Genomic DNA, 25564 nt, shown 5'->3' with positions numbered 1-25564 from the left:
TGATGGATAGTGAGATTCTGATCAGGGACAACCATGAACAGTATGGTCTGGTGGGAATAGCATGAAGATAAGGAGGCCTGGGCTCGCCCATTTATAAGTTGTGTGACCTAGCATCTCTATTTCCTCATTTATAAACTGTAAGTCACAATGTCTGGCTCAAACTGTCTGCGTTTTTCCTACCAAGGGCTTCTCCAAACTTTTTCTTACATTAAAGTCAGATCTTTAGCATACTAAAAATCTGTAAATACATTCATTTAGGCTCCAGCACATGCCCTGGTTAATAAATCAATATTTTAGTGGTCAGAAAAAGAAACCATAAACAGAAAAATGACAACCTACAGACTAGGAGAAAATATTTGCAAATAATGCGACTGACAAGAGCTCAATTTCCAAAATATACAGACAGCTGATACAACTCAATAACAAAAAACAAACAACCCAACCTAAATAGACACTTCTCCAAAGAAGACATACAGCCAGCCAACAGGCACACGAAAAGATGCTCAACATCGCTAATTATTAGAGAAATGCAAATCAAAACTACAGTAAGCTACCACCCACACTGGTCAAAATGGCATCATTAAAAAGCCCACAAACAATAACTGCTGGAGAGGGTATGGAGAAAAAGGAACACTCCTACACTGTTGATGGTAATGTAAACTGGTGCATGAAAAGCAGTATGGAGGTTCCTCAAAAAACTAGAGTTGCCATATGACCCAGCAATCTCACTCCCAGGCATCTCTTTGGATAAAACTATAATTCAAAAAGACACATACAACCCAATGTTCACAGCAACACTATTTACAATAGCCAAGAAATAGAAACAATCTAAATGTCCACCAAAACATGAATGGATAAAGAAGATACAGTGTGTGTGTGTATATACATACACACATACACACACATATATATATACACAACAGAATACTACTCAGCCACAAAAAAGAATGAAATACTGTCATTTGCAGCAACATGGATGCAACTAGACATTATCATACTAAATGAAGTAAATCAGAAATAGAAAGACAAGCACCATATGATATCACTTATATGTGAAATCTAAAGTATGGCACAAATGAATTTATCTACGCAACAAAAACAGATTCACAGACATAGAGAACAGACTTGTGGTTGTCAAGATGGGAGTAGGGATGGGGGTATGGATTGAGAATCTGGAATTAGCAGATACAAACTATTATATCCAGAATGGATAAATAAAAAAATCCTTCCCTGTCCTACTTCATAGCACAGGGAACTATATTCAAAACCCTGTAATAAACCATAATGGAAAAAGAAAAACAAGTATTTCAGTGGTCAATTGAGTGACACAGAATAATTTTTTTCAGAGACAAGCACAATTTATTTCCACATTATGTTTCATGAGACTTCAAAGTCTCAGTGTCAGAAGCTAAACCACAGAAGCTGCCCATCAATGCCCCACCCTAGACCCTTTCTCTCTGACCAGCCTGCTAGAGTCTTCTGGACCATGCTGGCTTTAATTCTCTATTTGAATCCTATCATAGGTCATGAACCTCTATGAGGTTCATGAGAAATCACTGGCTTTTTCCCAAGAAAAATGCGCACACATATAAGCACATAAATTCAGAATCAAGTTTAAGAGGTTAGACTCCTTGAAACACATTTATGGACCCAGGCGGAACCCCCTGGTCTAAACCATTGCCTGCAGAGGGCAGCAGGGCAGCTGTAGCCCACACTGAGAGCTGCATTCAGGAAAGTTGGGGACACTGTAGAACTTGATTAGTTTTTTGAAGGCACTCTTCTTCAGCATCATCATCTCTTCTGGGAACCTAGAAAAGATTCTGACCCGGGAGGAGCCGCCATTCTTCACGGAGCCTTCTGTGGTCAGTTGCTTTTGAGCACTCACAGGCACGCTATTGCAACTGAGGGAACGTACTGCCTTCTTCTTGTTCTGCACAGACAAATAACTGAACAGAAAGGAGGACAGCTTGTGCTCGGTGACGTCTGCAGCCTCTTCAGAGAAGCAGTCATCCGGTGGGTGCAGCAGGGTTTCAAGGTGGCGGCGCACAGGACTGGCTCCCACACGCGGAGGCTGCTTGACGATCTTGCTGAAGTGGGCTGGGTCATCGCCTGCCCCGTTGACAGGGGGAAAGGACATCTCCTTGGCCGAGGCTTTGGGGCCCCTGGTTTGGAGGATGAGGTTTGCCCCCTGAGGGCTGGGTTGGGAAGTACAATGCTGACTCAGGATGAGAGTGGCAGCATCCTGAATGAGATTCCAGTCTCTCAGGATGTCATCCCTGGTGGTGAACTGGGATGTCACAGTGAAACGGATGATCAACTTGTCCTGGATAGTGGCTGGAATGAGGAAGAGACGGCCGGCTTTAGCTATTTCCTTCAACACGCTTTCTGTGAGGCAGTTAGGACCCTGTTTGAAGGATAAAGACAAGAGCATACCACATTATTCCCAGTAAGCCTCCCCAGAAGCCCAGTATTTACATTTCCAAGAGGCTGAAAGTCACCAAATAACACCCTCCACGTGAGATGGAAGATGGCATTACCTTGAGACGAAAAACCACCAGGCCAAGGTGCCTCTTGGCAGGAATTTCAAAGAAAGGGTCATTTCTGACCAGAGATTCAAAATACTTAGCCATTTCCGTGCCCTAGAATTGTGAACATCAAGAGAACTGAGATTATTAACAGGAAGGGAAGACTGTGCATAAACCTCCACCCTGCTGAACAGGTTTAAAGCTATCACACCTTTGAACCATAGAGGAGACCTAAATGACTTCTGCCTAATATTCTTCTCCATTTGATTTTGCTCCACGCTGTAAAACCTCCAGTGGCTCTGTATTTCTTGTCACATTAGCTCCACTTTGAAAACTCATATCTCAAGGCCCTCTTTCAACCCACCCCCAGAAAGAGAAGGCTTGCAGGATCCTAGTTTCCCAACCAAGGTCTGAACCCAGGCCCTCAGCAGTGAAAGCACACAGCACTAACCATGGACCACCAAGGAATTCCCAGAAGGCACTTGCTTTGCCATCAAGGCAATGTGCCCTCATAAACCAGCTTCAGGCATCTCAGCTTCCAGACTGGCCAAGGGGGCCAGCCCACATTCTACAGTCCCAGCCAGGTGCCTCTTGCAGGGTGCACATGCTCAGAGGAAGTAACATTTGTTTCTCCTGCACATAAAGGCACAATGTGGGCTGCTGACAGCCCTGCCCCCGTATCCTAAGTCTCCATCTTCCTCTAACCTCTCGAACATTTTCACCTCAAATGCCCTTTATCCTCTTCTTTTCTGATATTCCACAAAGAATATATTTTTACCTATTATCCTCATGGAGAACGCTTTAAACCTGTTTAACAGGTACAGAGTTTCTGCTGGGGATGAAGGGAAAGTTCTGGAAATAGTAATGACAGTTGCACACTTTGTGAGTGTACTTAATGCCACTGAATTGTGCACATAAAAATGGCTAGAGTTGTCTCTGCTCAATGTTATATGGAAGCCTGGATGAGAGGGGAGTTTGGGGGAGAATGCATACATGTATACGTATGGCTGAGTCCCTTTGCTATTCACCTGAAACTATTACACCATCATTAATTGGCTCTACCCTAATACTAAATAAGTTTTTTCAAAAAAAGAAAGAAAAAAAATTTTTTAAAGATTAAAGTTTAAGGAATCATGTTATCTATATTTTACCACAATAAAATAATTTTAAAGCTTTGTACCATATTGATCTTTCACTGAAGTTATCATTTTTAATTTCCTATTTTTTTTCTTAGAATTACTAACTAAATAAGGCTAAAACTTGCCCTTTTTTTTTTTTTTTTGCCCTTTCATTTTTAAAAATTTCCCCACTTAACCAGAAGGATCTTAATAAACTATTTGCTAAGTAATTGCTACTACCTGACTCTCACACTGGCTTCTCTGTTTCAAGAGAAGTCAAAAGTACTTAGCCAACAATCCTTTTGATTTGCTGCATACCTGATCCAGAACCACTTTCTCTCTCCAAGGCATGGTCTGTTTAAAATTATCTCCAATCTCTGCCTAAGCACTTTTCATTTTCAAGTCCTAAAACTTTCTCAGGGGAAGCACTCCACTAAGTGTTTTCCAGCTGTTTTATCTTTTGCAATTTACTTTCTAATTCTGTCATCATTTCCCCCTGTACCTCCTTCCCTCCAAACCCATTTCCATCTTGCCCTACCAATCTGAGAACTTTCTGTGTAAATTTTTCTTAAATCTACATGAGTAAGACCTCTCAGGTACAAATCTAGAGATGACGGCAGGTGGAATAGTGAGGGAAGCTCCTGGGAGAAGCCGAACTTAATCTCCTTCCATCGTTTGGAGAGGAGGGGGTGGCTCAGGAGGGTGACACACGGGTGAAGGTGCAGAGGCACGCTGAGGATGGAGCTGGAATGGCCAGGGACAAGCCTGAGCTTAGAGGCTGATAACCGGGTCCTTGAAAGCCAGGCCCCAGAGTCTGGGCCTAGAGCAGGAAAAAGGGAGCTGATGGGAATCCGGGACTTTGAGTTGGAAAGAGGCAGCATGAGGGGAGTGGGCCAGCACCTGCAGGTCAACATCCAGTCCTAAGTTGGAAGCAAAAGCATTTTCCTGACAACTTGTAGCCTCCACCACCTCATCCCCTAGCGACTCCATTTCAGTCTTGAGTTTGAAGATCAATCTAGAGAGTGCAAAAGTGCTTCATGTCCCTCAATAGGCTGGGTGACAGCCGCTCATTGATCAGCACCCAGTAAACCAACACCTTCATATTAATAACAAATGTAAAATTACCAACAGTAAGCCAGTCATCCTTCTTGATTCAGCCATTTCATTTGGCTTTGTGTTTGTTAAAGGAGGAAGGAATTCCCTAGAGGAAAGGTGGACCGGAAAAGACACACAGAAGAACAAAGGACGACATTTTTGGATTAAGCCTGCTGCTTTTATTCAACAACCTTGTCTTTCTCATGGGCACTTGTAAAAATGAGAGGAAAACACTGCTGACAAAAATTCTTAGTTAAGTTCCACCCCTTCCAGGAAGAATATGACAGAGCCTTAGCCATTTTGTCTAGTGCTGCTTGACAAAAATCTCAGACAAAACACAGACTGCAGGTCACTGCACCCACCTGCCTCAGTTTCCTACCTGTGAAGTGCCCCTACAGAGGCGTCTCAGTGAGATTGTCATTGCGAAATTTACCGACAAGATTTAAATGTGGTCTGAACAAATTTAAACTTTTATTTTTATGTAGTTATATATTCACAGGTACTTGTAAGAAATCATAGAGAGACCACAGACTCTCTTACTCATTTTATTACAATGATGGTAGCCTGCAAATTTATACTATAGTATCACCACCAGCATATTGACATGGACACAATCTATGAATTTTATAGATTGGGAGTTACCAATACTCACCTGTGTGTGTGCTTGCATGTATTTTGTTCAGTGCAATTTTATCACATGTGCAGGTTTAATACATATGAAGGTTTACAAACAAACAACCAAAAACAAGAAATGACTGACTGTACCTATCTCAGTCACCTCTGGGTCTCTTTCCTAACCCAATAATTTTTTTGTTGAACTGAGTTGAAATAAATTGTACCAAATACACCTTCAGTAAATACCTATTGACATAATGCAGGGAAGTTTGTTCCAGACTTTGTCAGTCTACATGTCTAAGCCAGGAGAGCCAGGTTTCTGGCATAACCATGAGAGTGACTAACATTTTCAGACAGCTGTAACAATCCAAATAATTATTTAAAACACAGGCTCCTACCCTGGGGACATGCTGCCTTTTGATTTACTCTCTTTCTATTTCTATTTACTTTCTTTCTATTTCTATTTCTCTCTCTATTTCTTTCTCTGCAAACCAGGCTCTCGGGCCATGCCTCCCTGGTGCTCGATAGTAGCAGAAGGGATGGTGAGACACTCAGGTGGGCAGGACAGACACCACCCAGCCCTTGGTGTCACATTCTGCTCAGTGATCCTCTAGCTAACAAACAGATGGCCACCCTGAATAATCAAGTCCCAGGAGTTCATGAACAGGCCCAGACATCTGAGTCATACATCACAAGTCCCTAGGGCAGGTCTGCAAAGCAGAAACCAGCCTTCCTCCCCATTAGGCTACAAAGAGAGCCCAGACTCCACCCACGTCTGCCCACTACATACATGTCTGACATGCGCTTGAAGATTCTTCACCCCAAAGGACCGAATCACGAACCAGAGTTTAATAGAGCGAAAGCGCCGGCTCAAGGGGATCTGCCAGTGCTAGAACAAAGGAACACAGAGCACGGGGTTAAAGACAGGGACCCCTGCTGCTCCCACACAGCCCCCCAGGCTTCATCACCTGTTGCCCACACAGCCCTCCAGGGATGCACGCTGTCACCATGACTCCCGAGCCTATTGGTAAGAAGCCAGGCAAGTTACCCGGAGGCCGCTTCATCATGTGACCAAACCCTAGTGAAGCTGGCCCTAAGAGCAGCACAGGTGGACACCAAGTCCATGACCCTGAACCAAGGAGAAGACATTTTGCTTTAAATGCTACTTTAAATGGTTCATCCCAGGCTGAAATTCAAGATAGGGTGAAATACAACTTTCTCCAAAAAGAACCTAAGTTACTTGAATTGCAGAAAATAAAGTTTTATTTCTATTACAAAAATGTACAGTATGGGGGTCAAGAGCTCAGATGCTTGAGTCTTGAAAACCTGGGTTTCTCCTCCAGCTCTGCCTCTTGCTACCTGTGCCCTTGGGCACTGCTGCCTCACTGGCTCCTCATGAGACAAGAATGAGCAGCACCTCCAGGGAAGTGGCGTGAAGAGAACCAGAGTGAAGAGTTTCACAGGAAACTGTTAGTAGGTGTTGGCTATTTAGATGATAAAATGTGAGCCACCAGTCACAGCTGCATTTCTGCCTAGAACCAAGATGATGGTTACTTAATATTACTGTCCTGTCCTGATCTTCCCTGTGACATCCCCGTGTCCTCAGGAGGCAGCATTCCAGTCCTCGGATTTCAAATAAGCAAGCATATCTCGGCCTCTGTTAGACTCAAACTGACCCTTTGCTCCCGGTGACCAAGTCCAACAGAGCCTAAAGTTCAAGGTTGCGGGCACCAAAGAGCTGAAAACATTCAAACCAATCCCACACTGGTCTCTAGGGTCTGAAAACAGAGCAAAGGGTTTGGAAAATATTTGCAATTGTCCTGATGAGTACTGTGAGTTCAAATGACCTCCTCCTCAAGTGTCAGAAAGCTCTGCCACAATTTCTGTTGACTAAAAATAAATATTTGTTCCATCAAATATCTATCTAGTCCTTCACAGAATGGCCTAATCCTCAAAACTGTGCACATCTGCATCCTTCACCCCAGTTCCGGATTCAGGCACAGTTTGGACATGACCCCTTGGTTGATGGACAATGTTTCTCTGTATCAAGTACTAAGCCTTTGATTTCCAAGCAAAACACTCTAGTGTTGATGACCAGCTTGGGGACTTTCTCTACCAGCAGAGGGCATCAAAACCTGAATACAGCACAAAAATCCCTGTGACCCTTTGTTAGATGGACACTCCAGATGTAGACTATTGAATGGATAATAGTGGTCTTCCCTAAAAATATAGTTTTCCAAATGGTTATGGCCAATTGACTACAATAATTGACCAGCAAATTAAATGAGAAGCAGAGATGATTTTCATTTTGATTTCTTTACAGTCCGTTCATATCCCTCAGTTGTTCTCTTGTCACTATTCTGAAATCAATCCATGCTGACCCAGGAGGGTGATTCTAGCTGACATTTTCTATTGGAACAGGAAATTTGGACATGGCTCTTCTTTAACTCAAGGTATCCCCAAATCTTTTCTATGTCCTATCAAGGTTTTGCCAGTCTCCCTGCCAAGGACAAGACAATGCCCTCTCCACTAACTGTGGGGAGAAGAGGAAGCTTCCTGATGTCAGAAGAATCTAGCCCTGATTTTAGGAGGCTCCAGGGTCCCAGGATGAAGTCCTCAACTCTTCTCTACAAGGTTGCTGCTCTATTCCTGGCTCATCTTAAAATGGCTGAGCTTTCATTTAAAGTTTCAGTCACCTGGGTGAAAAAGAGCTTGAGGTATGGATCAGGGCAGCAGTGAAGACCCCTGGGATCACAAGGGACAGCAGCTTCACCTTTCTAGGAACTGCTTCAAGATTTGAAAATCAAAATCCATAAGATTAGAGGTGGGGGAGGAAAAAAAATAAAGTAGCACCTTCTGGTTGTAGAAATATTCATAGTAAGATTCCCCTGGATCCGTGCTAAGAAAAGTTCAATTTAACATTTTTATGAGTGATCTGCAAGAGACAGAGCACCATAAAATCTTAAAACTGATGGAAATGAGCCACAAGAAGATCCTGGGATAGGGCTGTGGGCAAAAAACAAAAACACAAAAAGTAATATAAAATCCAAAATGGGCCAAAGTAAGAAAATGCTCTTAAGTTATGATGATCCAAGTTTACTTACAGGAAAACAGGCATCATATCATACTCAGGAGAAAAACCCAGAATTATCCCTAAAGATTTCTGGCCCTTGGGCTGCTGCATTTTTTTATTAAAAAAAAAATACTGAAAACCCACTACACAGGGCAGCAGCAATGAAAGAACAATTATTCTTCTATTTTTATCAACTTCTGGAGGGTCCTGCCCGACCACTGCAAGCTTATTGACTGAAGTTCTAATCAAAAAGCTTCGAAAAAAAAAAAATCAAAAGAAATATGAACTGGTCCAAGGGATGGTAACCAATATAATCAAGAGAGGATAGAGTGATTATTTTAGGACTAAAAGGGCTAGATGCTTCAGCCCAAGGCGAGAAGAACCGTCTCTTCACAAAAAATGACTCACAGATAGCAGGCATTGCTGTCTGTGCTTCCCTGAATTCATTCAATCCTCACAGCAAGCTTAAGAAGACAGTACTGTTATTATCACCCTCATTTTATAGATGAGAAAACCTAAATAGTTTAAGTCATTTGCCCAAGTCCACACAAATTAATAAATGGAGAAGCCAGAATTCAAATACAGGTCATCTGTCTTTGGTACCTACATACTTAATCTCTTTACTATACAACATATCTCTGCAGCTTAAAAGCAGAGCTTTTAGAAGTGTCATGCCTACCATTTATTGAGCATGTACCACATTCCCAGTAATAAGTGATCTACATGTATGTTTCCATTGCAGCCTCACAATACCCTATGACACCAGTACCACCATGCCCATTTTGCATATGAGAAAGTCAGGGCTGAGAGAGGTTCACTAAGTTTCCCAAAAGTCCACTGCTTGTATGGAATCTCAGAGCCAGTTCACCTCACTATCCCTCACTTTGGCTATGTTATATGTAATTTACTAGTTTACATCACTGGCTGTGTGCATGCTAAGTTGCTTCAATCATGTCCAACTCTGCAACCCCATGGACTGTAGCCCACCAGGCTCCTCTGTCCATGGGATTCTCCAGGCAAAAAAACTGGAGTGGGTTGCCATGTCCTCCTCCAGGGGATCCTCCAGACCCAGGGATCGAACCCACATCTCTTACATCTCCTGCACTGGCAGGGGGTTCTTTTTCACTAGCACCACCTGGGAAGCTCTTACATCCCTGTCTCCCCTATAATTAAAGGAAGGACCCATCTTCAGACTGAGAAGTAAATCTGAAGATGTTATTTCCCCAAGAGACAGTACAGACTGAGGATGTGGGCAGCATCCAGAGACAGGTGCAGCTACTGGGCAGGAGGAATGCTTGGAGGCATCCAGAACTTCAGGAAGGGTACCCATTGCCCCATCCCCACCGTGTAGCTTCCCACAGTGCCTCGACGGGGACAAAAGGACAGTGCTGTAAGCAAGGAGCCTCTTTTCCTGCCTATGGAAATTCTCCACCCTGCCCTGCTGCTGGGGAGTAAGCAGAAAAGATTACCCAGGACGGAGGCAGAAGGGAATTGGGAGAATTTTTAAATGCCACAAATACTTAGGAAACTTGCACCCTGCCTCAAAGGTTGGTCACATTTTCTAGGGTTTTTTATACAGTTTTCTGTGTTTCATTTTGTATGCCCAGGCAGTTTGAATGTGAAGGTACACAGCGGCAATACTATGGGATGGGCTCAGAATGTGAGGGAAGGAGGCCCTCGGGGGGTCAGAGGCAGTCAGTTTTCCATCTCAGAGGCCACCAGGCTGTCCACGCCCAACCACTCACCATGAAGTCGGTGGCCACGCCCGAGTCAGCGTGCCTGAGGTAGACGGGGTCTACGCTGAAGGTCTGCTGCAGCTTGTACTTGTCCTTGACCCTGTGGGGTTCCAAATGGGCATCAGTGGGCTCAGGCCTCTCTGGAGGAAGCGAGGCCTTCCCACGCGCTGGGAGCCCGGCTGCCACACTCACCAGAAGCCGGTACAGTCAAAGTGCACCATCATCCACTTGGAAGGGTTAAAGGTGAAGGAATCGGCATACTCGATGCCCTTCAGAAAGCCCCGGAACTCGGGGCAGAGGAAGGCAGTGCCTGCATAGGCGGCGTCAATGTGGAGCCACAGCCCCTCACGGGCACCTGAGGAGGCAAACGTCACCTGCTGGGGGCAGCAGTGCGGGCGGGTGTTGGTTGTCACCAGCCAGCTAAAAGGCATCTTTCACCTGGCCCAGCTGCGAGGGAAGGACTGGGCAAGGATGCCCGGGGTGGAATGAGACACAGCGGCACGTGGGCACAGGGGGAGGGTGTCAGTGCAAGGCGTGGGGCTCAGGGAGGCACGGTCGCCCCTATGGGGAAAGCCTACAGGCCGCACCCTGCCTACAAGCCTTTCCTCTCCCTGACCAGAGGGGCGACACCCTCTTGGGCCCCACTCAGAGCTTTCTGGAACAGAACCCAACTTACCACTGGCCCAGAGAACAAGGTTAATGCATCTAATACAAACATTAGAGAGGGAGGGGCTCTCTTTCCTAGTGGGCTTCTCACTCGAGAATTCTGAACAATCACATTTGGGCTCCTTTCTGCCTTTATTCCCAGCCCGCCCCCACCCCCACTCAGGGGATGACTCTACCCTACCCTTTTCATTTTCTTAGCCGAGACTAGAAAATAGTCCACTATGCCTCATTCACCCTGTGCTTTGGATACACCCTGCTTTAAGCAGATTTCAACATACAAGGGAGAGGGTTGAGAGATCTGAGGACCTCCCACTGCTGCCTCGAGGACAGGATGCAAGGGAGGTCAGCTCGGTCCCCCACTGGGAGAAGCGGTGACCTGGCTGCCTGGGAGAAGGCACTCGTGACCTCTGGTGACTCCTCCCACGCTCTGTGCATTGACCAAGGAGGGACAGGAGAATGCCACTGAGCTGGCTTCAGGCTCTTACTCTAGGGAACATGTTAAAACCCATCACTTGTCTTCCTAGCCAGACGGGGCAGACACTTACAGATGGGGCCCAGCTCTGACAGGCAGTCAAATGCACAGACCCCGGTGGTCCCCAGCGTCGCACAGACCTGGGGGGAAACAAAGGCAGTTAACATGGGAAGATAGGCTTGTGTGACACTTCAGCCTGAAAAAAGATTTTGTCAGAGACATTATCTACCCCATGCATCTGACTGGAACAGGGGGTATTTCATACTATATTTTAACACAACCCACAGTAAGAAATTATGCACTGAAGAACTGATGCTTTTGAATTGTGGTGCTGGAGAAGACTCTTGAGATTCCCTTGGACTGCATAGAGATCAAATGAGTCAATCCTAAAGGAAATCAACACTGAATACTCATTGAAAGGACTGAGGCCAAAGCTCCAATACTTTGGTCAACTAATGTGTAGAGCTAACTAACTGGAAAAGACCCTAATGCTGGGGAAGATTGAGGACAGAAGGAGAAGAAGGTGACAGAAGATGAGATGGTTGGATGGCATCAGCAACTCAATGGACATGAGCTTGAGCAAACACAGGGAGATAGTGAAGAACAGGGAAGCCTGGCATGCTGCAGTCCACGGGATCACAAGAGGTCGGACACAACTTAGCAACTGAACAACAACAGCAAGAAATATCTTTTATAAAGCCACCTAGGACATATACACATGTGTATTTGAGATAAAAGTTTTACCACACAATGCATATTCTCAATACAGGAAGGTACTCTCATATTTTCTATTCTATTTCTTGTTTTTTACTTTTAATGCTGGTTATGACCCACACAGAGAGAAGGCAATGGCAACCCACTCCAGTACTCTTGCCTGGAAAATCCCATGGATGGACCTGATAGGCTGCAGTCCATGGGGTCGCTAAGAGTCGGACACGACTGGGCAACTTTAATTTCACTTTTTACTTTCATGCATTGGAGAAGGAAATGGAAACCCACTCCAGTGTTCTTGCCTGGAGAATCCCAGGGATGGGGGGAGCCTGGTGGGCTGCCATCTATGGGGTCGCACAGAGTCAGACACAACTGAAGCGACTTAGCAGCAGCAGCAGCATGACCCACACAACTTATTTCCTAACACACCAACTCATACTTTGTAAAACAATGTATTTGAGGATCCTTTGGCTCTTATTTGCAGCCTGTTACTTACCTGAATTCTGCCAAAATTCCTTCCTCACCTTCCAACTCTACTGTTCTAAGCTGAGAACGTGGTCTGACTTACAAAAACAGGCACCAGGCCCCGTTCCCTGTCCTCCTTGATGGCTTTCTGAAGAGCTTCCCCTCGGAGCGAGAAGTTCTCATCCACAGGCAGAAATTTCATCTTGACCAGGGAAATCAGACCAGCCTTTTCTACCGAGGAGTGGGCCTAGAAGGACCACGGAAACCTGTTAGCAGAGTCATCCAAGAATGAACACTCCCAGAAACCATTGAAACCAGATGAAGGGAAGCAAATACAGTAACTGATGTTTGTCTTCCGCCAAGGTTCCTTGGAAAATCTCCCAGGCCTGAGTAACCCTGAACCCAGTGAGCTTCTGTCTACAGAAACAGGGAAATCACTCAAGGATTAAGACTCCAGAAGCCAAGCCCTGCCTGAAGGTTTGGCCTGTGTTGGGCAACTCACCTGGTCGGAGGCATAGGCCACAAGCCGGGCATTCAGGAAGGACTCGTCCGCCTCAGGCTCAGAGGCTTTCATTTCCAGGATTTTGTTCTTTCTTGCTGCCAGCAAGGCGATCAAGGTGGACTCGCTGACTGTGCTCTGCAGTGGAAGACGGGTTCACAGTGGTAGCCTCTCCAAGTATTCTCTTGGCAAATTCCCCAGCTTCATAGGGTGTGTGTGTGGGTGTGTGGGTGTGTGTGTGGGTGTGTGGGTGTGTGGGTGTGTGTGTGTGTGTAATAGCTCTTCTTGAGGAAGCACACACACAGCTGCTGCCTAAGGGGCTGCCCTCTCCCCCAGCTCACATGCCTGTTCTCCATCTCCATTCACAACCTCCTATGCATTCCTGGGACACCTCCCTTTCCCATAACTTTTAAATTTTCAACAACACCTTTATAGGCCACAGGGACTAAAAAGAGAATGTCCAGAGAATGCTTGATACATGTCTGCTTGTAGATATGTCTGTTCCCTGTGTTTTTAAAAATAAATTTTTTTTGATGTATTCACTTGGCCAAAAATTTCACTCGGATCTTCCCATACCATCTTATGGAAAAACTCAAACTTTCTGGCCAACCCAGTATTAGGTGTGAAAACGGAGTTTATTTCCACTGGGATATCCTAGAGAGGGAGGGTCCTGGCCCATGGGCAAGAGGACTTGGGCCTCCGTGGTGCTGCCGATGGCTCTTGTGACCTTAAGCTAGTATCGCCCCTCCAGAAGGCTCTTTTCCATTTATAAAATGGACTGCAACTCTTTAGCTGTTTCCCAGAAGGGACTATCATTATCCAAAAAAGATTAGGTAGGATTTTGCTCTGGCCGTGACTGTGGGAATCCTGGGGGCCACCTCAGCAACCTCACAAGAATCTTGATGTTTCTTGTCATTCATTTAGTCTTTGGTGTCCTGGCTTCTTGAAATCTTCAGGTGACCTACAGATAACTGGTCCCTGCTGAAAAGCCTGACAGACTGTCACAGACAGTGGTATAGACCAGATCCCATAAGATATTCAGTGGCTGAAAATTACTCCACAATAAGGAAGCCAGCAGAATAGCAATAATAATATAATCACTCCACCTTCTATCCATACAGCAATTCATAGTTTACAAAGTACTTTCTGCCATCCTACTTGCTCCTCATCAGACCTGCATCACGTGATTACTGTCTACATATGAGAACAGTAATGCTCAGGCAGATGAACAGAACCAAGTTCACAGAGCTGATGGATACAGGAGAAAGCACTGTTTGGATTCAGACAGGCCTGGGGTTTGAATCCTCATTCTTTCACTCACCAGCTGTATGACCGGGAGCAAAGTTTTAACTTCTCTGAGCTTCGGTGCTCTTGTTTCAAACATCTGGGATGATGTTTAAATGACACTATTTACCTACAGGGTTCTTGAGATAATTAGGTGAAAAGCAAGATCATGCCCAGCAGACATTTAGCCTGTTCTTCCAGATATAATATCTGAAGCTGTAACTATCTGTTAACAACCCAGAAGGTCTACAACATGCAGTAACTTGTCTTTCTTGTGAGGTTCAGATTTAATCAGTTCAAGACTGAAAGGAGATGCGACTTCCCTGCTGGTCCTAGTGGTTAAAAATCCACCTACCTACCAATGCAGGGGACACAGGTCTGAGCCCTGGTCCAGGAAGATTCCAACTAAGCCCGTGTGTCACAACTGCTGAGCCCAAGGGCCACAACTACTGAAGCCCGCACACCCTAGAACCTGTGTGCTACAAGAGAAGCCACCACAATGAGAAGCCCAAGCACCGCAGCCAGAAAGTAGCCTCCACTCACCACAACTAGAGAAAGCCCATGTGCAGCAACAAAGACCCAGTGCAGTCAAAAATTTCCAAATGAATAAATAAATAATTTTTTTAAAAAGATCAGAGTGAGAGAGGGAGTCACTTAGCTAGCAAATGGGCGCAGCAAACATCCCAGTTCTCATCTCAGGGCAGCACAGCTATTTTTATTTAATAGATGAATTCACTGAATCCTAACATCCACCCTTTGAGGAAATAAAAAATTATGCTTATTATTTCTCTACCTAATCATAAAATCAAGAAAATGACACATTCCAGAATTCAAGAATTTGGGGCTTCTCAAAGGTCTTAGAATCAACGACCTCATGAATGTCAAGGTTTACAGATGCAGAAGTACCTAGCAATGTGCACAGTCTATGGGAGGCACCCAGCAAGCTCCTCTATGCTGCAACTAATCTTGACAAAAAAATAATATTTGAAGAACTATCATTTGACAGATATTCAAAAGACAGGATTAGAGGGTAAGATAAATTGATTGTTAATTTCTCTCACTGGCAAGGATCTCCTGGGCCTAGGAGGGTGGGAAAGTCCCTGCTTGCCTTCTCTTTTCCACTTACCATAAGGTGTATCACGGGGCAAGAGAGGGGAGTTGTCAGATTATAAACTAAGGAACTTGAATCAGGTGATCCCCAAAATGTGATCATGTGTTGACATTTTGTGTGTGTGTGTGAGTGCATGCTAAGTCGCTTCAGTTGTGTCCAGCTCTTTGCGACGCCATGGACTGTAGCCTGCCCGCCTCCTCTGTCCATGGCTTTCTCCAGGCAAGAAACCGGAGTGCATTGCTGTGCCCTCCTAGAAGGAATCTTCCAGACCCAGGGATCAAACCAGCATCTCCTGCATTTCCTGCACTGGCTGGCAGGCTCTTTACCACTAGCGCCACCTGGGAAACCCTCTTGACATTTTGTGCTGTGCTGTGCTAAGTCGTTCAGTCGTGTCCAACTCAGAAGCCCTGTTGACATTTTAATCATTTTCCAAAAAAAGCTAAAAGAGTGGAGAGAGTGGTTGCTGCATTTAAAGGCAACAGAAGTCAAGACGGTAGTGACAGCAATGGAGGGAGCAAGGACTGTGGTGGGGTTGTAACATCTGTGATGGTGTCGGTCATGACAGTGGTAGTGACAATGGTGACAGCAGTGGCAGTGATGGTGGTGGTGTGAGTGACATGGCAGAAATTCCATGGAAAACATGAGAACTGCCTGGGCAAGTTTGGCTTTTCTTTTCCTACTTAGTCCCTATGCTATGAGGAGGCACCTGCAAGACGCCTCCCCCCTGACTGCCGGGGTGGTGGTGCAGGAAGTGCTCTGGGAGTCCCAGCATTTTTGCCAGCCAGTCCATGACGTTCATCTCCAGCTCCGTGCACGCAGGACTGGAAGCCTGAAAAAGGGAAAGCAACTTCATCTGGAGTGCTTCGGGGCACCAAGATGCCCCCACCGGCCCCCAAACACAACTGTCTCTGCCTTGATCTTCCCTAGGCCTAACCTATCTTGTCCCTTGAGAAGGGAGAAGGGACCACTTTCAGGTCCTGTGTCCTATCTGTGCCCCATCCTCTGCCAGACCAAAAGGGGAAAAGAAAACGGGGCTTTGGTTCATGCCATCCTCAATGAGGTAAATTCTCCTGTGACTCCAAAACCTTATGGACAAACAGGCCCAGAAACTTCCATTTGGCTTCCATTTGCTTCCATTTGGCTCCCTAAGTCCCTAAAATATCCAACTGAAAAGCATTCTAAAGGCCAGGGGAAGTTTTAGGACTAAGAAAGAAACCACTTCCTCCTGAAAAAGATAGCAATTCTCCCAGCTTTCAACCCACCCCACCCACACACCCCTACACACACACACACACACTATAATAGTCAAGGCTTAAAATTCAGAGCTGTTCTAAGAGGATTCTGGCACAATTTAAAGCTGATGGTGCTTAAGAGCTTATTAAGGGAAGTCTTGGGAATATCACTAACCCCTCAAAGACAATGTCATCATTAAGTATCAAAGTGCTTAGATAATGTCACAAACTGGTAATAACCAGATGTCAGTCCAGATCTCATCTCTATCTCTATGAGCTGTGTGGTCTCAGGGAGATAAGTTACTTAAGCCTTAATTTCTTAATTGGTTCCTACAAAATGGGGCCAATACTCATAGTTCCATAGGGTTAAAGAATAAGGTGAGATCATTTATATAAAGCTTAAGCTCAAAGAATGTAGCCATTGTAAATATTTAACTTGAAACCCTGTTCAGAAGCCAGGACAAAATATGTCTGTCCCAGGATGTCTCTTCCTGCTATGCCCTCTTTACCACTGGTTATAGCCACAGCCACTGTTACTCACCCAGGTGAATCCCAAGCAGTTGATGGCATCAGCCAGCATGTCTCCCAGCAGTGATGGCCAAGAGGTGAGAGCTGGGTAGTAGGCATGCATATGGGGGCTTTGCCAGTGTACCACCTGGAGGCAGAGCATAGACACAGGTGGCACCAGGGGGCAGGTCCTGGGGCTTTCCTCCTCCAGAGACCCTTCCTGGCAAGGGGAAGCACCCACTCTAGAGATTGGCTGACACTTTTAAGAGAACCAAACAAGTGACACAAATCCATAAAAATAAGACATATTCACAGTTCTTGCTGCCCACATTTCTCCTATTCTAAGCTTGTTCATCAGTGAAGCATTTGTACATATGCAAAGACCAGAAGGGAATATGCAAGATGAAAATCGCTATGGGAATCAGAGTTGTGGATTCTGTGTACTCTTTGCATTAGTCTCCAATGCTTAGCCCCCACAGCACTCCTATCCAGTAATAAAAGGAAGGGGAGATTGTGCTCTGTAGCAGCAGGTGGCTTATCTCATCCAGTCATTTGCAAAAGGCATCCCTAGCTCCCTGGGCAGGCAGCTCCTGCAGAGGTCAGTGTGCATGGGCTCAAAGCTGTCCTGAGCTTTCCAGTAGAGATGAAGAGAGGAGACCAGAGGACAGAAATTCCAAAGATATGGGACCCTGCTTCCAGATTAACCCTTGAGCCCACAGTTGGACTAACCAGACGAAAGGAGGAGCCATTGGACTGAAGGAGTCCCTACAACAAATCTCAGAAACATTTTTTATGGCTCATCGGCCCCCTCTGGCTTCATCTCACCAATCTACAAACATGACCCATTCATATCTGTGATCACGTCATTGAGCAAAGCTGTGTTCCCAAAAGGAAGGCACTTATACAGACACGATGTTCCAAAACCTATTAATTCCTAGAAAGCTACTGAAAGTACATTTCCTCCATGATCCCTTCCCCAGCCCACATTGATCCCTTCCCCAAACCCATGGAACATTCTCATTCTAGATATTTTACCCTACTGAGAGCCCATGAGATAACATTGTAGTATATTACTGAGTTATTTCATGTGCACAAATCCCTTTAATCCTTCAAGAGCAAGGACAGTGTTCTGGAGAGTGTGTATAGACAGAGCACAAGATTTAAGCCCACGGACACAGGTTCCAGTGCTACCCGTTGGCTATAACAAGCTCTATGACCTTGTAGATTTACTGTGAAGCTAATGAACTTAAGCATCAAGGTCCTATGTTGCATGGGTCTCTTTCAAGATTAATTCTTCATTTTTTTTTTCTTTAAGGGGGTCCCAAATTTTGCATCCAATTAAGACCTCATAAAACCAGGATCCTCCCCTGTACCTCTCTCTCTCTCAACCTCAGTTTCTCATCATAAAATAAATCCCATCTCCTGGGGTTCTTGTGTGAATCAGCTTGGGAAGAAATTTGTAAAATGTAAAGCACTGATGTTAATGGTAAGCTAATCACATGGTGATAAACCCATCACATCCTGACTTGACTCTTAGGTCATAGACCTCTTCTTCTGAATTCCACCAGGTAGAAGGTATCATAGGTAATAACAACATCTTCCACTTTCTATGCTTTATCTTATTTCTCACAGTACTCCTATTAGGAGTTTCTACCATCATCCCTGTTTTACAGATGACAACTGGGGCTGGCAGAGAGAGACAATATCCCCATGATTGCATACATCTGGTAGGGACAGATGGCAGAAATCCAGGACTGCCTGACTCCGGAGCCCAACACCTAAGCAGGATGGCACTCTGCCTTCTCCCCCTGCCTCCCCCTTGGTTTCTCTAACCAAGGTTGGAATTAAGGCAAAAAGAATTTTTCTTCTTCTTGTGTTTAGGAAGGAGAAATTGACTCAGTTTTCAATGAGACACTGACCCATATGAGAAAGCAAAGGGCCAACTGCTTTCAGGCCAACTCTCAGAGGCTGGTGCAGCCTGAGAGATGAGATGAAAGATTGGGTCTTCATTATCAATGTGCTTAGTGACAGTATTTTGGAAACCCCAGAGAAGGGCTTCCACCTCCTGGCCTTATCAAGAGGCAATTGTCTGTTCTAATAAGATACATGAGATCAGATAAGCTAGAAGAATGCTTATCAAAACAGACAGACCTCTAGGTCCAGAAATGAACCTCTTTAACCACACCCCCAGCAACTGCTGGAATTTCTTTCAGTCAAATGAATCAGCTCATTTCCACCTCTTCTGACAGTTGCTTTCGGTCTCACTAGCAAATTACGGTTGGTGCCTCCGCCAATTACATTTTACAGAATGAAATCCAGGAGATAATCTTATCAGGAAGCTAGCCTCCCTGGTAGAGCTTTGCTGATATAGAAATTTTCAAATGAGGCTTGTGAAATAGGCTGAATGGTCAGAGACGAGCATTTGCCTTTGTACAAATTTGCTATCACTTTCTGTGTTTGAAGACTCTCTTGCCCCTGCTTCCAGGTATACTTCTGGCCCATCTAAGTCCAAAGCTCTTTGGGGGTGACGGGAACAAGTATCAAGTCATGCTGGGGAAGGGCGGCTGGACACATGGGAATCAAGATAACAGCACCCCTCGCAGGGAGAACTGTCACTTTGGAAAGACAACTAACCTGTCCAAGCCTCAGTTTGGGGATAAAACAAACCAGTCCACAATGTAGCTAGTATGGTGCCTGGCACGCGGCGTAGAGCACAGTAAAAGGCAGCCCCTCGGTGGGAGGAGCACAGTCCACCTGCAGCAGGAGCACTGGGCACAGCTCCTCACCTGGCACTTTGGGGTACCATCACAGCCCACGGTGGCCCCAGCACAAGCCCCAGGCAGCAGCCAGCCTGTCAGTTCCCCGGCCCCCCTCACACTGTCACCAGACTGTGCCCCTTATCACCGAGAGTATAGGTGACTCAAAGGGAGCTCCTCCCTACTCCTGAAAAGCAGATTCATCAGGAGATCTCCTTTGGTCAGGAAGGATATGGTTCCCACTTCAGAGGGGAAAGTGACCAGGACTCACTTGACTTCCTGGCCCTGCAACCTGACAATCAGAATGCCCTCAGAGGGGGGTGTTCTTGGCTTCCCTCATTCCCTTTGGCTCGTATCAGGATTCCATAGGAGAACCCCCAGCTCTGCCAATGGGAGCACCAGGAACCAACTCCCACCGCCCCTCTCCATCTTGCTCCCCACAGTCATCCTTCCCCCTCTGGCCCAATTTTCACCACTCACCTTATCCCATCAGATCTCCACCCTTCTGTCAGACAGGCCCTAGGATGCAGTTCTTACTCCCTCCTGCTCCCCACCCAACTCTACAGGTCAGTCCTGGCACCAGAAACCTAATTTCAGTCCAAGTCCCAGCCCTCCACATGCCCAGGAGACAGGCCGGGATGTTGGTGGTCTAGGGGCTGGGGGTCATCTCACTCAAAGCAGGGTTTCCAGGCCTAGCACCCACCCTCCTTCACCCTGACATCCAGAATCACCCTGAGGTGACTACATCTCACCCCAGGCATGATGATTCGCTCAATGTCCCCGAAGATGCTGTCCCAGCTGTCGGGCTCCACGGGCGCACTCTCAGGCAGCTGGGCTCGCAGGTAGCCAGGCCTCACGTCCGGAGTCACCCGCCGCTCCCGCACGGTTGTCAGGTACTGGCAGATGTAGTCCACCATCTCCTTTCCTAAAAGAGAGGCAGAGAGGCCAGCCTCATGTCCCCTGACTGGGCCTGGCTAACCCATGCCCATCACCCTTGGGTTAGGGCCAGAGACTTGGTGAGGAAGGAGATGGATTCATGGGCTGAGTCAGGGAGGGTCTGACCCCCAGCACACAGCTTGTCTTCAATTAAAAATTTAAGAAGTGTGCAAAGGAGTAAATGAATGATGCAGAGAGTATGTGACCATATAAATGAACAAGAGGAAAAATTTCCAAGGCCTCAAACTCTAAAACCAAGGTAAAAAAGTAAGAGTGTTAGTTGCTCAGTTGTGTCCGACTCTATGCAACCCTGGGCTTCCCTGGTGGCTCAGCTGGAAAAGAACCCGCCTGCAATGCAGAAGACCTGGGTTTGATCCCTCGGTTGGGAAGGTCCCCTGGAGAAGGGAATGGTTACCCACTCCAGTATTCTGGCCTGGAGAATTCCATGGACTGCATAGTCCATGGGGTCACAAAGAGTCGGACATGACTGAGTGACTCTCACTTTGCAACGCTATGGACTATAGCCTGCCAGACTCCTCTGTCCATGAGATTTCCCAGGGAAGAATACTGGAGTGGGTTGCCATTTCACCAAGGTAAAGCATTTACTTTTCCTCCCCTTCCCTTCTCCATATCAACCTTGAACAGCTCTCCCACCTTTGTTTTTCTTTTCAAAAAAAACAGAGTAATTATTCATCACCTTACAGGTTCAGTATAAACACTGCAGCTCTTTCTAACCAGAAATTACACACACACACACACACACACACACACACACACACATACACCCTATACTCTTTGTTGGCACAAATGGCAAACTTCCACACCAGGTTCTGATAAAAGATTTAAAAATTCTATTAGTTCACCATTTCCACTGGACCATTAATTCTTCACATTTTTGGACCTGTGAACATCTTTGAGAATCTGATTAAAACTGTAGATTTATACACATATGATTTTGTATATAATTTCTGAAGTGCATGAACTCCCCAAAGTACAACCACAGGCCCAGACTAAGAACGCTGCACTAGCCTGAAATCTTGGGGAAATGCAGGACTATGTCTTAATCAACTTATCTCCCTCAATTCTGTCTCCACCAACACCTCAGTGCCTGGAACAGTTTTCAGATGCTCAAAAAATTTTGTCAAATGAACGAATAAAATAAGGAAGAAAACTCAGACCTTATAAAGCTAATGTGGGACACGATTAAGCAAAGCAACAATTATTATGAAAGATTCTCCTTTACATGTTTTCCAAATAATCTAGAGACAAATTTTATGTGTATATCATACATAGATTTCATGTCTTAAGAGTCAAATCATGTGCCCTTTTTCTTATATCTACTTCCAGTGAATAACCAAAAATGAAATCTGTAATAGGAAAGTGTGGTACATTGATTGAATATTATACTTGTTATAAATCTTCTGAAAATTCTACCCTAAGACTTCACTGTATTCTTTCCTTTCCCTACTTTTTTCTTAACTGCAGTCATACCTACCCTAACGTTTGATCCCTGAACAAGTGTGATATGTTCGAGAAGTATACTTCATTAAATGAGAATTTAACAGGGAAAAAAATAAATAAATAAGGAAGAAAAACACCCAAGTCAAATACTTGAAGTCACTGCAAATTATCTATTCTTTCTTCCTTCATTTCTGCAGAAAAAAGGTCTTTATCTTCAGAGCCTCTGTCTCTTTCTCTCTGTCATTGTTTCTCTCCCTCTCCGTCTCTCAATATCTATCATTCCTCCTTAGGACTCCCTAGGCTCCTTTCTCCCTGCAAGAGAGAGAGACAAGGAAAGAGAATCTGATGTCTTCCCAATGCATCAGCTCATGAAAAATTCTTATGAACAGAACTAGCCCCAGACAAAACTGTGAAAACTCCCCGTACCCTTCTCTCTTCTTTGTGCTCTCCTCCAGCCCTCCCACCGCCTGATGCCTCTCCCGACTGCAGCAGCATCCCCCCAGTGCTCTGAGAGCCTTGGACCTAGCCCTCTACTTGTCCAGGGACTGTACAGAATGTTTTTGTGTTCCACACACGGGATAAATGTCCACAGGAACCTGCTCTTGGCTGAATGCCTTTGGAAAGCAGTGGAATAAGCTAATGTCCACTGAAATGCAAAGACATATCTACTTAGTGAGTTATGTCTGGGTAGATGAGAGGAAAAGTTGGATTTTAATATAAGACCATGACTTACGCAAAAAACCTACTAGAGGATATAAACATTACAAAAGAGAAATTATAAGCAACTACCTATTTCCCCTCTTAGGACAGCCATGCCTTGCTCATCACACAAGGTTTGAGACACAGTAGGTGCTCTTTAAATATAGAATGAATGACTAAATGAAAGAACTCTACAGACAGAGTCACACAGAAACAAACAGGAAGATGAGATTTTTGCAGTGACTGCAGAATACTAAGAGGAATTCTTTTCTCTTTCAGAAAATGAATGATCCCCCTTTTTCCCATTTAGTGGATCAGAAATTCAAATGCCCTATTCTGTGGGAAAGTGGCAAGAAAGAGCGTGGCTCAGCAGTGTGGATGTCCATAAGTCGGTGCCTGAGAGGGATGATGAACAAGAGGCTAGGAAAAGTTTTAAACTCTGATCCCACATTCCCGTCTCAGGAAAAATTTTGCAGAGGCCAACTCTCAAGAGTCAGCTCTAATGCTCCAGTCAAAAGACACCCCAACGCCTAAGTAGCAGTTTCTAGGAGTGGCCACGGGGAAAAGGCCCAGGGACACCCGTGCTCACCTCTCTCTCTGTACTCTTCAGGCTCCATCATATCCCTCGCGCTCAGGGCTGGCTCCTTCTTGCAGAGGACACGGTAGAGGATGCACTCCTGGGTAGCCCTCTGTGCGCCCTTTATTTAAAGGGTTCTCTTCTCTTCCCCCCTTAGCTCCACCCCTCAATGTCTCTTCCTCTAGGTTTAATTAATTCCATGCTTTCTTCCCCCAGTCCTCGTTGGGAGCAGAGATCACAACTTTAGCCGGTTCAGAAACCTAGGATAAAAGGCATGTCTAATTAAACAGGGCACTTAGCAGGCAGCCTCCAGGTGGATATGGTAAAGAGCCCTCTTTTCTTTCTGCCCCTGGATTCATACAATGGAGCACGAGCCTCACACAAAGCTCCCAGCTCTGTAGCCCAGAATGAAGCCAAGCAGTGCCGAGTAAGTAGCAAAGGTTGTTAATATCATTCTTGCCACTGGGTCCCCATCTGAGGCCAGGAGGGAGAAACAGCACTTATAGGGATGCTGTTCTGCTGGCCACACGGGTGCTCAGGAACAGGCAGATGTTATCATCTAATACAATGGATTTTTTTTTTCTATTATTACTACATAATACTTATTGCTGTAGAGATAAGAAAACAGATAAGCAAAAAAAAAAAAACCAAAAATGGAAACGTCACTGAGATTTAACACTTGAAGTAGTTAAAAGGCTGTGTGCTTGGAAAGGTACATGTGGAAACTACTGTGGGTGAGGGGAACACTACTCCCGGAGCTTGATTTCTGAGTAAAAAGAGATCAAATGCGTTCAGGCTGTCAAAGAGAACAGACTGTTTTTTTTGCCATCTTCATCTTTCCTGTCCCCCAGGTGGAGTTTGATGGCTACTCCTCCCACTGCATGGCCCCTCACGCTCCTGCTTCCAGCTCTCTGGCTGCTTGTCTCCTCCGTCTGGCCCTTAAGTGTGGGCATGCTTCAGGGGATTGCTCTCCCCTCATCCTCCTTCGTAGGTGGCCTTATCCATTTCTGACTTCCCCCCTATTTCTGTGGCTTTAAATGTGAACAGCCGAAGGACTTCCTGGTGGTCCAGTGGCTGACTCCACACCCCCAATGCAGAGGGCCCGGAGTTTGATCCCTGGTCAGGGAACCAGATCCCACATGCCACAACTAAGAGTTCGCATGCCTTAAAGAAGATGGACGATCCCACGTGCTGCAACTAAGACTCAGTGTAGCCAAATTAAAAATAAAATCCCCATGTCAAATTCATACCATGAGGCCCTCCCAGGCTTCTGAGTTCGAAACCCTTACATTCAACTGCCTACCAGAAAAATCTTGCAGAGCTTTTAGGCACAGCAAACTTAACATGTTACAAAACTGAATTTTAGTCTTTCCCTAAAAACCTGCTTCTTGTTCAGTCTTCCCCATCTCAGTTCATTATATCTCCATCCATCCATCTATTCAACAGAATATAATAAAAGGGAATGAGCTATTGATAACAGCTACAACATGGATAAACCTTGAAAACACATTAAGTGAAAGAAGGTAGTTATACAGAACTACATATTATATACCATTTACATGTAATGTCCAGAATAGTCAAATTTGTAGAGACAAAACGTAGAGTACCAGCCACCAGAGGTTGACAGCTTAGGGAAATAGGCTTTGGTGGTTTTATGGGTTTTTTTAAAAATTTTTTTGGAGAAAGGGATGATTTTTTGGAAAGATTAAAATGCTTTAAAAATGTTGTAATGGTTACACAAATCTGTGAATATACTAAATGCATTGAATTGTATACTTTAAATGGGATTTACCATAACAAAGGAGACAAGAATATACAATGGAGAAAAGACAGTCTCTCCAATAAATGGTGGTGGGAAAACTGGACAGCTACATGTAAAAGATGAAATTAGAATATTCTCTTATACCTTTTGTGTTAGTCACTCAGTTGTGTCCTCTTTGTGACCCCATGGATGACAGCCCTCCAGGCTCCACTGTCCATGGAATTCTCCAGGCAAAAATACTGGAGTGGGTTGCCATTCGCTCCT

The 25564-nt window shown here is 45.2% G+C and overlaps 1 protein-coding gene across 1 annotated transcript; it reads right to left on the bottom strand.

The window, feature by feature from the left end:
- Window positions 1-1371: 1371 nt before the first annotated feature.
- Window positions 1372-23829, bottom strand: HDC (histidine decarboxylase). Its single transcript, XM_065941088.1, has 12 exons — window positions 23551-23829; window positions 20618-20790; window positions 17144-17257; window positions 16077-16199; window positions 12979-13113; window positions 12580-12723; window positions 11374-11440; window positions 10355-10517; window positions 10172-10262; window positions 6144-6242; window positions 2538-2639; window positions 1372-2404 (listed from the first exon to the last, which is right to left on the bottom strand). Exons 1-12 carry the CDS (start codon window positions 23579-23581, stop codon window positions 1670-1672), a joined length of 1977 nt encoding a protein of 658 aa, XP_065797160.1. The 5' UTR covers window positions 23582-23829; the 3' UTR covers window positions 1372-1669.
- Window positions 23830-25564: the final 1735 nt, after the last annotated feature.

Source organism: Muntiacus reevesi, chromosome 7, assembly GCF_963930625.1.
Source record: "Muntiacus reevesi chromosome 7, mMunRee1.1, whole genome shotgun sequence".
Taxonomy (NCBI): Eukaryota; Metazoa; Chordata; class Mammalia; order Artiodactyla; family Cervidae; genus Muntiacus; species Muntiacus reevesi.
This window is presented reverse-complemented; position numbering and strand designations above follow the sequence as displayed.